Here is a 13,515-nt window from a genome sequence, read left to right on the forward strand (position 1 = left end):
AAGATATAATAGTGTATTGAATGCAACTGCTATAATCACATTATGTCAACATTAATAGGTTTCTCATATACATTCATTTGCTGTTTGAATTCTAGCTGCATTAAACTATCCAACAAGACAGAAACAAACTGCTGCCTTTACTGTCAATGGCAAACTATTTCTTGACTCAAAGTGACAATTCTATCCAGTAGCTACAGGAAAAGTCAGACTGTATAAAGACAAAAATAGGTTTACATTCTTTTAAATACAAAGAGATGGACGTCTGCACTTCCTATCTGTCTGCTGACCCCAGTTACTCTCAGACACATTCCTCAAGGATATATAAAACTGAATCTGAAAAGAAGAGAAAGTGGAATGAGCACTTAACTATGCCCTCCAAACTTACTTATTTTACCTGATGTTTGTGACACCTAGTTCACACTGCATCCTCATAGTTATGTAGAAGTCACAAAGTATAAGCATTTCAAACAATGCTGAATGTACAAGAGAAAGAGCCTCACAAATGGGATAGAACGTGCTTTTTAAGGAAAAATGTCTCTTTTCTGTCATATCTCCTTACTATTTGGCACCTGTCAAGAACTTGGTTACATCCATATGTTTATGACAGATCCAAGATGAGGATTCTCATTTGTTAAATTATTTGAAAGGGACAGAATTTAACTAGGCAATGTATCTAAGTCTCTAGTGCTATACTCCACAACATTTTAAAAAACTTAACTTCTATATTTAAAAATACATAAATACAGTGTTTTTCCTTGCAATAACCTGATTACTTCCAAGTTTATAAGCATAATCAAGATCTCGTCCCTGAAAGAAAATTGTGCTTTTCTGTAGCTTGCCTTAAAGCGTGATCCAGGAACAAAGTAAATTTTTATATTAATGGTCCAACAGTGAAGAAGAAACACAAGATTAATAATTTTAAAGGAAGAGAATTGTTCTGTCTTTCTGTCACATGCAGTGCATTCTATCAGTTTAATTATGCAATGCTGGCAAATAATTCCACTTATAAATAGCAACACTGCATCTTTGACACAACACTCAATCAAAAAAATAGATTTGCTGGAATGAAGAAAATGTTCCTGTATATATTGGAGCATAATTATAAATCAATTCTTTTGTTTCCTCATCTTCATTGGGGAAACGGTGAAAGCTCTTCCGGGCTGTAAAACATTGTAAAAGTATACATCAGTTTACTGTTATCCTCCTTGACAGTAGTTTTCTTGGCAAAGTAAGTTATTCTATGTAGCATAACAGCAAATAGAATCACAGTAACTAGTAGGTAAAGAGCTGTGAAGATACATCTTCAGGAAGTTGGTTACAGCAGTATTTTATTACTGGGGATTGAAAAATTTCATTATTAATTTAAAGCCAAGACTGTACAAGAACATTTATCCACAAGATAACTGTATCTAGCAGTATTATCTAGTAGTATTATCTACCTGTAATACTGAAAGAAATGTGTCAGAGTACTGAAAGCTGCAGTGTTAGCATGGATTGTGCTTGTGAGGACAATAAAAACTCAATTCTCATCTGATTTATCATGTTATCCAGTCTACACAAGTTGAAATTAACAATGGATATGAAAATAATATTTCACTAGAATGGTTTAGTTACTAAGTAATCATAGATGAACATATTTTTTCCAGTGGAAAACAGTTTACATTTTTCACTCCGTGATTTATTTTCAAAGTTAAAGAAGACATTATGTCTTACATTAGCTAAAACCATAAATTACTCCTTATAATGTTATGATATGAAACACTCAGTAGAAGCAGCTGTGCACAGATTGGAGAGATAATGAAGAATAACTTGTGATTTGGTATACAAGACGGGGGTAGACACATAGTGATGGCTGACACAAGTTTGTTCTACTAGAATTGAAGGACAACAGATCCAAAAGCTAGTGACTTATCTGTGTGGTACTATGCACAAGCTTACCACCTGTGTATAAAAGAGCTCCCAAGCAGTGTCTCTCAACAGAACTTACAAGGAAAGCTGGCACTTCATTGCCACATTTACTTGGATAATGGCCTGAGCAAGCTTACTTCTGCCTGTAATACACTGTGCAGACTGAACGTAGCAAATAAAACTAGAAAACCTGCTGCATCCTAGTATTAGACTATTAAAGAAAAAACACACTCTTACTATACTTCCTCCTTTATTTTTGCCTTAGTCTCCCATGAGTACCTATCGAAATTCTTAAAATTTGTATGAAGCATAACTTTTATTTCTACACTCTCAGTGCCCAGGTCATCACAAGCTGCATTTCATTAAATCACTGCCTGCTTTCTCCAATTAGGCGGCTCTTTGGTTAGAGATCAAATCCAGAGACCAAACTCAATTAGGTTACTGATTATGTTCTTCATAGCCCCAATCAGATACAACCATTTAATAAATAGTAAACTTAAAATATGAAAATTATCTTTGAGCAGAATGGTTTCGTAAGTATAAACAAATAAAGTAAGTTTCATGGATTCAAACACTCCCGTATTTATAACCCACTTATAGCAAATAGACCAGAAGTGTCATGAAGTACCAAAATTTTACACATCAGATACTTGTAGCTTCTTAAGGTATCAAAATCAAACTAGAAGCTCCGTAAAATTAAAAAATAAATAAATTACGTTGTCTATAGTACATAATTTTTGGGTCCTATATTGCACCCCTTTGAAACATCTGTATACTTAGCCCAAATGCTATTTATAATTTTGGTGCTATTATTTTGCAAGCAAAACTGAGAATACATTGAATGACTGTAACCCAGTTTGGAACAGAAGAAAACTCTGGAATTATAAATGGAGTCTTTTTTTCCTGGACTATTTTTTTCATTTAATTCTTTGTGCAAGGGAGGCTAAAAATGTTAAAGTGATAATTGAAAACAGTAGAAAGTCACAGCACAGACAGGGGATTTCAGCCATACTGGTAAGAGTTTGTGGAATACTTGGCCTTTTGGTGTCACTTTTACTAAGCCATTCTCTTTCCAGTAACCTTTGTTTTTTTATAAACCTGTAAAGCTTGCAGAGTAATCTTCTCAGAAAGCAGTAAGATGTACTGAACTTTGACAGCTGAAAAAGAGGGCTGTCATCTTCAAAGACTAATGCTTCACTCTAAAAAATTGCCTTTATAGATAATAAACTTTTTACCTTCATTAATGAAGAAGTCAGCCATATAATATGATGCTCTTACAGCTGATGGGGAATGTGGAATGCCTGGTGAACTCTTCCACTCAAAAGGACTTTTCTCTGGATGCCACTGGACACCATAAACTGGATATTTATAGGCTACAACAAACACAAAGCACGTATAGCAAGGTCTATGCTTTAAAAATTATGTACTTAGTCTTAATGCAAAAGAAACTCAAAGATAAGCTACAAAAATACCTCACTTATCAACAGTTAAAAAAAAAAACTTAAACAGCAAGTTGAAATTCTGTTAAAGTCACATTTGGACTGAAGGAAAAAAAGGAATATTGTAAAAGAAGGACCTTATTCCACACAAAAATATTTTTGCATACAAAAATATAATGCTACAAGTGTATCAGTCTCAAAACTTCCTATCTACTGCCAGCATCGCTCAACATACAACATTCACAGCCACACAGGACATCCCTGGCACTTTCATGTGACAGATCCAAGTCTTTCAGGATTTCCTTGAAGGCCCAGTCAATCCAGGAGCAGTTCCTTATCTGCACAGTGCCAGGCCTGATGCAAGCAGCAGGAAGGCAGTCCTTAACTCTCCTGCAGAGAACAGCAGCTGATGACTGCTCTTTGCTAACTGCTTGCAGGCATGGGCGATGTCAGTCATTAATCAGGTTTTCTGATCAAACTGCTATTCTTCTCTTCTGGAGGACAGCCAGCACACCATACAGAGGAACCTCAGGGCTGACAGCTGAGCCTTACTGTAGAGCTGCTACTAAGTGCACTTATCAAGATAAACCACTCCCTAAAGAGCTAACTTGTTTCTTGAGATAAGCAAGCCTGGGTGCAAAATATATGCAACCCAGGATAAGGAACGCAAAAGGCTTTTGGAGGAGGGCAATGACCAGTATTGCTCCTCAAGTAATGAGGGAGGGTTGCTGTTACCTCGGTACCCTGAACTGTGCTCCCTGTACAGCAAACAGATGCTGAGCATCACAGGAAGACAAGCATAAGCAGACAGAAAGCAAGGTGCAACTGCGGCACATGGCACTACACTTCACAGCACTCATATATACCACTACTGAAGGGGGAACAACAGGTGAGAAATTAAGTAATTAGGCTCACATGTACTCAAAAATACCATACCCCTGCAAACAAGAGTTATGGTCCTCACAGCCAAAGCACTGACAGGACTGATGCTCACCCTGCTACTCTAACAGCAAGTTTGCAGTACAAATTAACGTCAATACCACAAAACCTCTGAAGAACTAGTTTGTTACAGTTAGAGTTTACAAAGGAAATTAATTTCCCTACCTTCCATGGTAGATATAAACTCCACTTCACCATCCGTGTTAGTGGTCAGAACATTATAGAAGTTACGAAGCTTTTCGTTCTTTGTGAAATTCTGTCATAAGGAGGAGAATGGGGAAAATGTGTTATTTATTAATTTGTTTCTAGTTTTATCAGAGCAAAAACATTTGTGTTCAGGAAATAAAATTATCAAATACCTCCATGGAGAGGCTCCACACATGGAAGTTTGATGTCAATGGTTCAGTAGCAAATGCATGTAACACATCATCAGGGAAGTTCTTGAATAGTCTACTGTCTTTTGCAGCTATTAAAAAATGAAAAGAATACTGTTCATTATCCAAGCTGATGGACTAATGCTGAAGAGGAGGTAATTAAATAAAAGACTGCATTAAAGTAAACTTTTTTCTGTAATTGTATGAGTTTAGAATACACTGTAAGGAAAATCAGTGAATTAACTACAACAGGTTTCCACTACGCTGTTACCATGGTCCTCCAGCCTTGCGCCACAGAGGACACAACTTTACTACTTAAGTTCTTGCTAAAACAAGCATCATCCTTTGCCACTTGTTTCAGTGACCTTTCCACTCACAGTGAGCACATAGGACAGAATTTGTGAATGCTACATGGTCCACAGATGGATTATTCAAAAAATAAACCATAAAGTATCAACAGTGGCCATATTTTACCTGTGTTCCTGAGTGGCACAGCTCTATCTTACGGTACCTCTCATTTCAATACCACATAAATGGGGCAGCAAATACTATTATTCATAATTGGGAAAGATAAGATTTGAAAAAATTAAAATCACCTGCCGAGTTTTGGACCCATAAATGTTGCTCAGCTCAGTAACAAAAATGGACCTACACTCACATTTCTTTTTGTAGGTAATAATTATCAAAAGACTCTAAGAGCCACAACCATGGTTTTTGCTGACTGCTGTTGGTTTCAAATGACTTGTGCTCACATTGCTGTCTTAAAAGTGAAAGAGCTGCACTGATTTTATAAAAAGTCGTTGCAACTTAATAAGAAAGAATTTAACAAGATAATCAGAAATGTCCCAAACATTCAGTGCTGTGTATTTATCATGAACAAAACACAACATCTCTCAGCAAAACTCAGACATGAGATGTAATGGATTTTTCACCTGAAGTAAAGTTCAGAGGGAGTGCAAAACCATTTGTCTTGGTGTTAACAAGTAAAACTTCACTACTTGTGAGATACGTAAGCTCTTCATGTCCAAGACAGGTTCCCCACACTGGGAAATAATCTCCTTTGTCGTTAGCCTTAAAAATAAAAAGCAACAATGTAAGGAAAAAGTACTGAAGATTTACAAAAAGAAGCCTGAAGAGAACTTGCTACTCTTTTCACTTTCTCTTGTGAAGGTGAGAAGTAAAACTACTACACAGAAGTCCCAATTGCTACCAGAGGAACTGCAACAGTTCAGTTACAACTGGAATAAAGACGGACTTCATTAGTTTTTCTCAAGTATGAAGGCTAGGGGATATACACATGTCCACTGGAGCAGTAAACTGAGCCCAATGTTGATATTAATTTGACTGCTCTGTTCTACCAAGAAGTAATGCTGAGAGCAGCCTAAACATAAACCACAAAATGGCAAAACTTCTATAAAAAAGGCAGTCATAAGAATGGACACAAACCAATCCGTCACCATTTTGAAGGAAAGCATATTCATTACAATTCATACTTTATATGTAGTATGTTACGATCACATAGAAAGGGCTCTTTGCAATTTCCATATGCCTGTGACCACCTGCCTGTATTAAGAAAACATAAATCCTATTATTAGCATGGCTGTGGTCTTAAGTAACATACTTTTATGCTTGTTTAGCTAGCAGGTTTAGACCTGTCTTCCAGAAAGACAAACTGTAAGTTGAAGCAATATAAAAAAGTGACAGTAATTTTCAAATTAATTAAAACTGGTAGGTAAGTGTGAAAAATGAGAAGAAAGCAAAAACAAGAAAAGGAAAGCAAAAAGGGAACAAAACTAGGTTGTTGACACTTAATTAAACAAAGTGCATACACACAATAGAAATATGCATTTTTGGTATGGTTAATTCCTGGGGGTAAGCATATGTTAGAGACTGAGATGTTCCAGAACTCCTGTTTTTGTGAAATTTGAGTAGTGTGGTTTCGAGACATTTTTGAATCATGCATACCACACCACACCCACCCCCTGGAGAAGAGCTGCTGTTCAAAAGTGATTCCTGAGAAAGCTGAAATTAAAGGCTTAGAGTATAAATGTTACCCTACTGTGTTACTGATAGTGTGGTAATAAAAGCCCATATAAGCCCTTCTTCTCAGAGTAAAAATGGAAGATTTACAAAAAGATAGCTAATGGTGCTGCAGAATCTTTATGAAAATTTGTCATGCACTCAGAGACACAGAACTTGTAATTCCACTTTCTTCCATGTAAGTGAGGAATAAAATCACTAATGGCAAAAAAAATGGACTATAGCTTAAGAAGAATTACAACTGAATTGTAACTATTTTGTGCTTCCACCTTTTGTTTTTAAAATAATAATTAGCCTGGAGGCTAAGCACGTATTAAAACACGAAGGACGTCACATTTTAAAAACTACTTTAAAAGTTAGAACACAGTATTTCATTTAGGCTTTTGCCTAGCTAGTAAAATTCTATTGACTTGGATGGGGGTTAGCATGTTATATATTTGATTCATGTTAAAGCAGAGTAATTTCTCATCGTGAGAATTCAAAAAGCAAAGGAGCCCTTGTACATTTTAAAAACACACAAAATTCAGTCAGCTCGGCACATGCTAATATACTCTTCTACTATAATAGCTCATCTTACATTAGTAAAACTACCAATGTTTACATTTTATAGCTCTAATTAAGCCTCAAAAGATGAAAATCAAAATGTGCAATGATCACAAAGGAAAAAAACCCCAACTTATTAATTAGTTACCTATGATGAACTAAAAATCACTTTCTGCCTTTCACTCACATGAAACACATGTATCATCTAATAAACATGATTCTCCAATCATAAAATTACAACATAAGTAATTCTGTTAATCTTTGTGAAATGTCAAAAGAATTTCATAATAGTTGTCAACAGAATTTCATAATACTACTGCAACCACAAGAAACGCTCATCCCAAAACTGAATACCAAGACACAGGCTGCACTTCACACAGTGAGCAGTTTCAAAAAGACAAACAACAATTTTCTTCTACATAAGTGAGACAGTCTTTGCAAGATTCAGGTTTAAGGTGACAGACTAATAATCACCACAAATAAAGACAAGAGCTAGACAAAAGAATAACAACACTGGTGGCATGGGGATTGAAGAGTAGGTAACTTAATTACTGATTTGCAGCAGCTGACTGCTTCTGTGAACACCACTGCCTGCGAAGTCCTTGCCTGCTGTTGGAAAGTTGGCAATAAGGATATAAGAGAAACTCTTCATTGCCAATGGAAGATTCTACCATGCTAACAGTTCAAGTATTACTCATAACTAGCTCTAGAATTCGGCAAAGTTTCCCAAAGTATGACTTCTGTGACAATTTTAATCCAGGTTAGATGAAAATAAAGTCACTAAAGAGGAAAAAAGGAAGAAAATTTAAACTTGTATTCAATTTGAAGACAAAGGATCAGTAACAAATTGTTAAGAGTGTATATAAAGCTCAATGAATCTCCATTCTTTTCCACAATGCAAATTTTACTTCAAAATATGTTGACAATAATCTGGGAAAAAAGCCACCTCTTATACTGTAAGATAATTCTATCTTCAATATGGATTCAGAACATACAACAGGAGAGGGTGTCAGGAGTCTGAATCTTAAGCCACAAAATTATTCTTTACACTGAAGCCAGCAATGAGCTACTTACTATCTCAGGCTTACAGCTGACACACTGGATGCTAATGGAAAACTGAAAATACGAGCCTCCCTGTCATTTTGATCTCTGAACAGTGACAATAACAAGAACAGACTGTTCTTAGTAATTACCTCTAATGCCTTGTGGTAAAATATCTTAGCAACCCTGGAATATTCTGAAGTCTTAAGATCCACACCACCTCCTGGAAAAAGTACCCTGAAAGGCAACATCCAAGAATCTGATTAGCAATGGTGATCAAAAGAAAACCTGGACAACGTACACAGAGAAAGGTCTGACAGTGGTTTTAAGGGTAGGATTAAGACATCTACATTTCAGCAATCTGTAGGTGGGAATATAAGCTTCCTTTATAGACAGCAAGGAACTAGTCAGAAAAGTCAGTGGTGTTTTCTAGAGCAGACACCTACTTGGTCAGTAGGTTGAACAGCCCTGTAGGCTGCAATAACTGGCATTCCACTAATGACGTGAGTTTAGACAGCTAGTGCCCAGGCAGACAGCTACATTTAGTTGTTTTAGAATTTAAATGAATCATAGCCTAAATCTTAAGTGTTCTCCTGAAGAATGGTCACTATCACAAAGTAGTCATCAGGTCTAGAATAACATAAGAGTAAACAGAACATACACAAAACATACAGAGTTCAGCTGGTATACAAAAAGGTTGTGTGTAATGACTGTCAAATCCTGCCTTGACTCTCAGCTGACTCTCCCTACCATTTTAAAATGCTGGATCCAACCTTCATTAACCCTGGTCAATCTCAGTAAAAAACAATTGTGGTCCTGGCAGAGTGACCTCCTTACTGCAGACAACACAGATCAAAAAGTTCCTATTAAAAAGGGGAAAAAAAAGTACATTTAGCCATAACCTTTGGTCACACAGGATCTAATATAGCTGAAAAAGACATAGCAATCTCAGAGACTATTTCAAAGAAACAGTGCACAACCTTTTTCCACCACCAAAAATTTTTGTTTTTAAAATAAGCAATGGCAATTCTTTGTGTAGCTCCCAAAAACCAAACATCACAAAAGACTCAGTACAGTCTAGCAGAGATTTAACATATACATGTGATGACGTGGAAAGTAATCAAGTACCATCTGAGACAGTAACACAAAATAAAGGAAATCCCTTCTGGCCGTAATTAGAACAGTATCAACAGAACTGACTATCTGAATGCTCCCTAACCCACTGCAGCAGAACCCCAACTAGATTTATAGAAGCCAAATCCATCAGTTGCTGATTTTTTTACCAAAATGGCTGACAGATTTACTCAATATTCCTGTGCTCTAGAAATGGCAACCTGTATCAGTGAGGCAATAACAACAAGCTAGAAACTACCAACATCTCACAGGATCCCAAACATCTGCAGAACGAGTGTGCATTTAAACCCTCATGACCAGGTTTATCTTAAGGTGAATGATTCACAAAATTATGAATCAGATTACTCTCTGGTGCCAATATAGAAGATGAATACAGTTAAAGGTATTTCCAAAACAGGCCAGATTATCAATTTCTACAGAGACCTAGTTAAGACAAAGCAGAAATTGTTACCTGGAACTGGTAGAAAATTCACTTCACCTGCTCCTTTTGTTCAACCCAAAAACTAGCCAATACTTATTAGGAAAAACAAATGTAATTTCTGCTAATGTAAAAAGGATGCAACCCATTAAGTACCAATGATAATAGCTTGGCTTTGTTATCAGCAAACTGAAATGCAGCTACCTATATTCCATTATCTCTAACTGACTAGAGATTATGATATTCACTGTGAATTTCAAGGACTATCTCAGGAGTACATTGCTGTATCTCTAAAATTCTGTCTCTACTATAGTAAATTTCATGCTTTTAAAAAGGTGGCATTTAAAAAATAATTTCAACTGTAAGAGCTAAGCTCTTACAACGCAACAAATCAATGTACCTCTTTTATATTCTAAGTTTCCATAAAATTGAAAGTTCTTCCCTCCAGAGATCTTAATTTTTATTTACACACAGCTATACTGTGGAAGCTATTAGCTGACAGTAGAGGCAAAATGAGGAAATACAGAGCATCCTTACCCACTTACATAGCATAAACCCAACTATCAGTCACTGCAAAGACAGCAAGATAAGAGAACTGGATCTACTTGCCTAACACCCTCTTCTGCATTGAGGTAGGTGGTGAGGTAGAAAGAATGGGAGACCACAATGGTGAAAGTCCTTATGGCAACCAAGGAGAGGCTGGCAGCCATAAGGGATGAAATTATACATTTTGTCTCCAACATAAGGAGCTACAGAGGACACAGTGTCATTGTCTTATACAGTCTTGCAGTATAATCAAGTACAGATACTCATCTTAGTGTATGGGGCATGCTGTGGAGCATAAGAGGACAATACTCTTTTCAGACAGCAACAGATCTAAATCTGCAAGTTCTATACATGTTGATTAAGATTCTAGTATATGCATAAGCTTAACAAAAATATTCATGGTTTAAGATGCTCATCTCATGACTACAAGTAGCCCAATCACATGCTATGGGCTCACATACAGTCAAGCCTGTGAAGTGTAGCATCAGCTGATTTAACTCTTCTGAGGTGCACTGTTTGCACAAGGCAAACATAAAAGGTTTTGACTTTGCTTAATTCACAATTAAAATGTGTTAAATTAGATCCCAAATTTAAAATGCAGGAAGAACAGATGAGTGGACAGTTGCCATAGGTCAGACAAAAAGTTAGAATGTCTAACAAAGGCCTAAGCCACCAACTCACAAAGGGCAAGATGGGCTGCTCAAGTAGCAAGAAAGCACCCTCAGAGAACAGGGTGAAGAGACTGGAAATCAGAAACATGTCTGATAGAGGAGAAATGGAGAGGACTGAAAGAAGGGAAGAAAGGGTGTGAACAGAGATGAAATATTCAGCAAGTCCTATTAAATATCAAAATTAAGGTGATGACTCAAATGAGGAAGAAGAAAAAATTAACAAAGAGGAAGTGGGCTATTTCACCTGTAAAATTGTTAACTACTATAGTGTCACTTCTGTCTGCCTGCAAACAAGCACAAGAGAACGCCAAGATGAGCCTTGGCACTGTTGCTGATTATCTGGCACATGCTCCTCAAGGAAAGAAAGGCAGCAGACCGACATCAGATGAAACAGAGCTCCCTCTATTGCAAAACATATGTACATGTCTGGAGCTCTCAGGACAACCTCTCAAGGAAGTAGAAAGATGGCTTTCTTGGGAATCCAACAGACCTCAAAAGCAGAACTATCATGTCTTTTACCATAAAATCAGTGCTCAAAACTTACCCATTAATAGAGTGGAATATTTTATCATATTCTTCATCTGAAAGATTTAACCTGAAACACCAAAAAAATAGATACAGGATATATATAAAATATATTTAACCATAAAAATATAATAATTCTTGGACACATGCAACACAGAAAATATGTAGAAAGCATGCTTTGAACAGAATAAAGCAGACCCAATTCAAATGAAACATTTCAGTTGAAAGAGCTCAACCCACAAGACTGAAAATAGGGCTCTGTCAGGATTAGATACTCTGAGACCCTTTGCAGACACTTGTTAAATTTAACATTTATACAAATGGAATGGCTATTATTTCCTGCAGACTGGCAACTCCGGTTCCCAATCGACTCCAAGAAGGGCAGAGCAGCAAACAGTGGGTCACACCCATTCTTCAGTCAAGATACAGTTGAGAGGCGGCACGATGAGGAAGACCTCAGCATCAGCAAAACGTCAGCAAACCAGTATGACAGCTAAACTGCACAGCTGATACATGGGATATAATCAAAGTGTTTGGCTTTGCTGTATCTCACTTAGTTGCCAGAATTAGAAGGTTCCATTCACTGATGAAGCTGCTGGTCAGCAAACATTCTCAAAGCTCCACCAGCTACATGAGGAACACTGGCTTCTAATTCAGGCACTTAACTAGTGCTATTATTGGACTGTATATATACATGCTATTGTGATTTTCTGCAGCTGCACTAGTATCATTAAGTTCTGACAATTACCATTTTAACATCCGATTCCAGTGCATTTACTACTTTTTCACCAACTGTTGGCTATGAAGTATTGTCAGCTCTGTTACTTATTCTGCTGCTCTTTACCCAACAAACAAAATACAGCACACAGAGTTAGTGACCCATACTTTGAGCAGAACTGGACTTTGAAGTACTAGCTACTAACAGCCTTCCTCCATTACTTGAATTCTAGGACTACAGAATGTGACAAAAGACAGCGTATATATATGTACCTAGATACCTATGTGTGCTTCTGGGGCACTACACATTAGACTGAACATAGCTAACTTCACAGACCACACATGAAAAGTAAGGAGGATCATTTTATGGGATAAAAAAATATTTTTCAAAGAAAGGCAATTATCTTAAGAAGAAATATTTAAAAGTATGTGTTGCAGTCTGTGTTTATTCTGATTTCCAAAACTGCCATTTCAAATAGTCTTTTAGGAGTTCTAAGCTCTTAGAAAAGCAGCATGACTGCTTTCTCTAAAATAATACCCTTACATTAAACAATTACTACCCACTTGTGAGGATGTAAAAATCTACCTTATTGGCACAACTCGGGCACCGGCAGATTCCAAAAATTTCACATATGAAGCTGCAATATAAGAACTCCCAAATTTGTTGAACTTCTCAAAGTGACATTCCTGTGCCAATACCCCTGAGGGATCAAAGAAAGAAAATTATCACTATACAAATAAAAAGTGCTACACGCTAAAATAATAACTAAACTCGAATTTCTTACGTGGCAGGTTACAGTGCTACACTTACTGCCTGAAGGAATCACAAACACCGAGACAATGGGGCATTAAGTACAACGCTTAGTCACAAGGTACCAAATAAACACACAATATGACTCAGTTTAACTATTTAGTAACGCACCTTCTATTAAATAAGTTACAGCTATTGTAAGGTTGTTGGGGTTTTTTTTAAGCAAGGCATGCGCAGCGTGGCAACATTTGTCAAAGCTGTAATAAACCCCACGCTTCAGGAGACCGCTTCACGGCACACAGAACCGGCAGGGTTTCGTGTCGGTTTTAGCAGCCGTTCCCTGCGCGGGACAGCGAAGGCAGCGTGAGAGGAGGGAGTGAGCGAGTGTGCGAGGAGTGAGCGTGGAGTGTGCGAGGAGGGAGCGAGTGTGCGAGGAGCGAGCGAGTGTGCGAGGAGGGAGCGAGTGTGC

The 13,515-nt window shown here is 37.1% G+C and overlaps 1 protein-coding gene across 1 annotated transcript in view; it reads right to left on the reverse strand.

The window, feature by feature from the left end:
* Positions 1-848: 848 nt before the first annotated feature.
* Positions 849-13,515, reverse strand: part of GGH (gamma-glutamyl hydrolase (conjugase, folylpolygammaglutamyl hydrolase)) — a 14,047-nt gene continuing 1,380 nt past the window's right edge. The window contains exons 2-9 of the mRNA XM_009995589.1: positions 12,882-12,996; positions 11,598-11,648; positions 8,437-8,521; positions 5,593-5,731; positions 4,646-4,752; positions 4,452-4,542; positions 3,144-3,281; positions 849-1,160 (exon numbers count right to left, since the gene is read on the reverse strand). Of these exons, the coding sequence (XP_009993891.1) occupies positions 1,039-1,160; positions 3,144-3,281; positions 4,452-4,542; positions 4,646-4,752; positions 5,593-5,731; positions 8,437-8,521; positions 11,598-11,648; positions 12,882-12,996 (848 nt within the window). The 3' untranslated portion in view covers positions 849-1,038. The remainder of the gene's footprint in view (positions 1,161-3,143; positions 3,282-4,451; positions 4,543-4,645; positions 4,753-5,592; positions 5,732-8,436; positions 8,522-11,597; positions 11,649-12,881; positions 12,997-13,515) is intronic.

The sequence above is a fragment of the Chaetura pelagica genome, unplaced genomic scaffold (genome assembly GCF_000747805.2).
Source record: "Chaetura pelagica isolate M959 unplaced genomic scaffold, ChaPel_1.0 scaffold83, whole genome shotgun sequence".
In the NCBI taxonomy this organism is placed as follows: Eukaryota; Metazoa; Chordata; class Aves; order Apodiformes; family Apodidae; genus Chaetura; species Chaetura pelagica.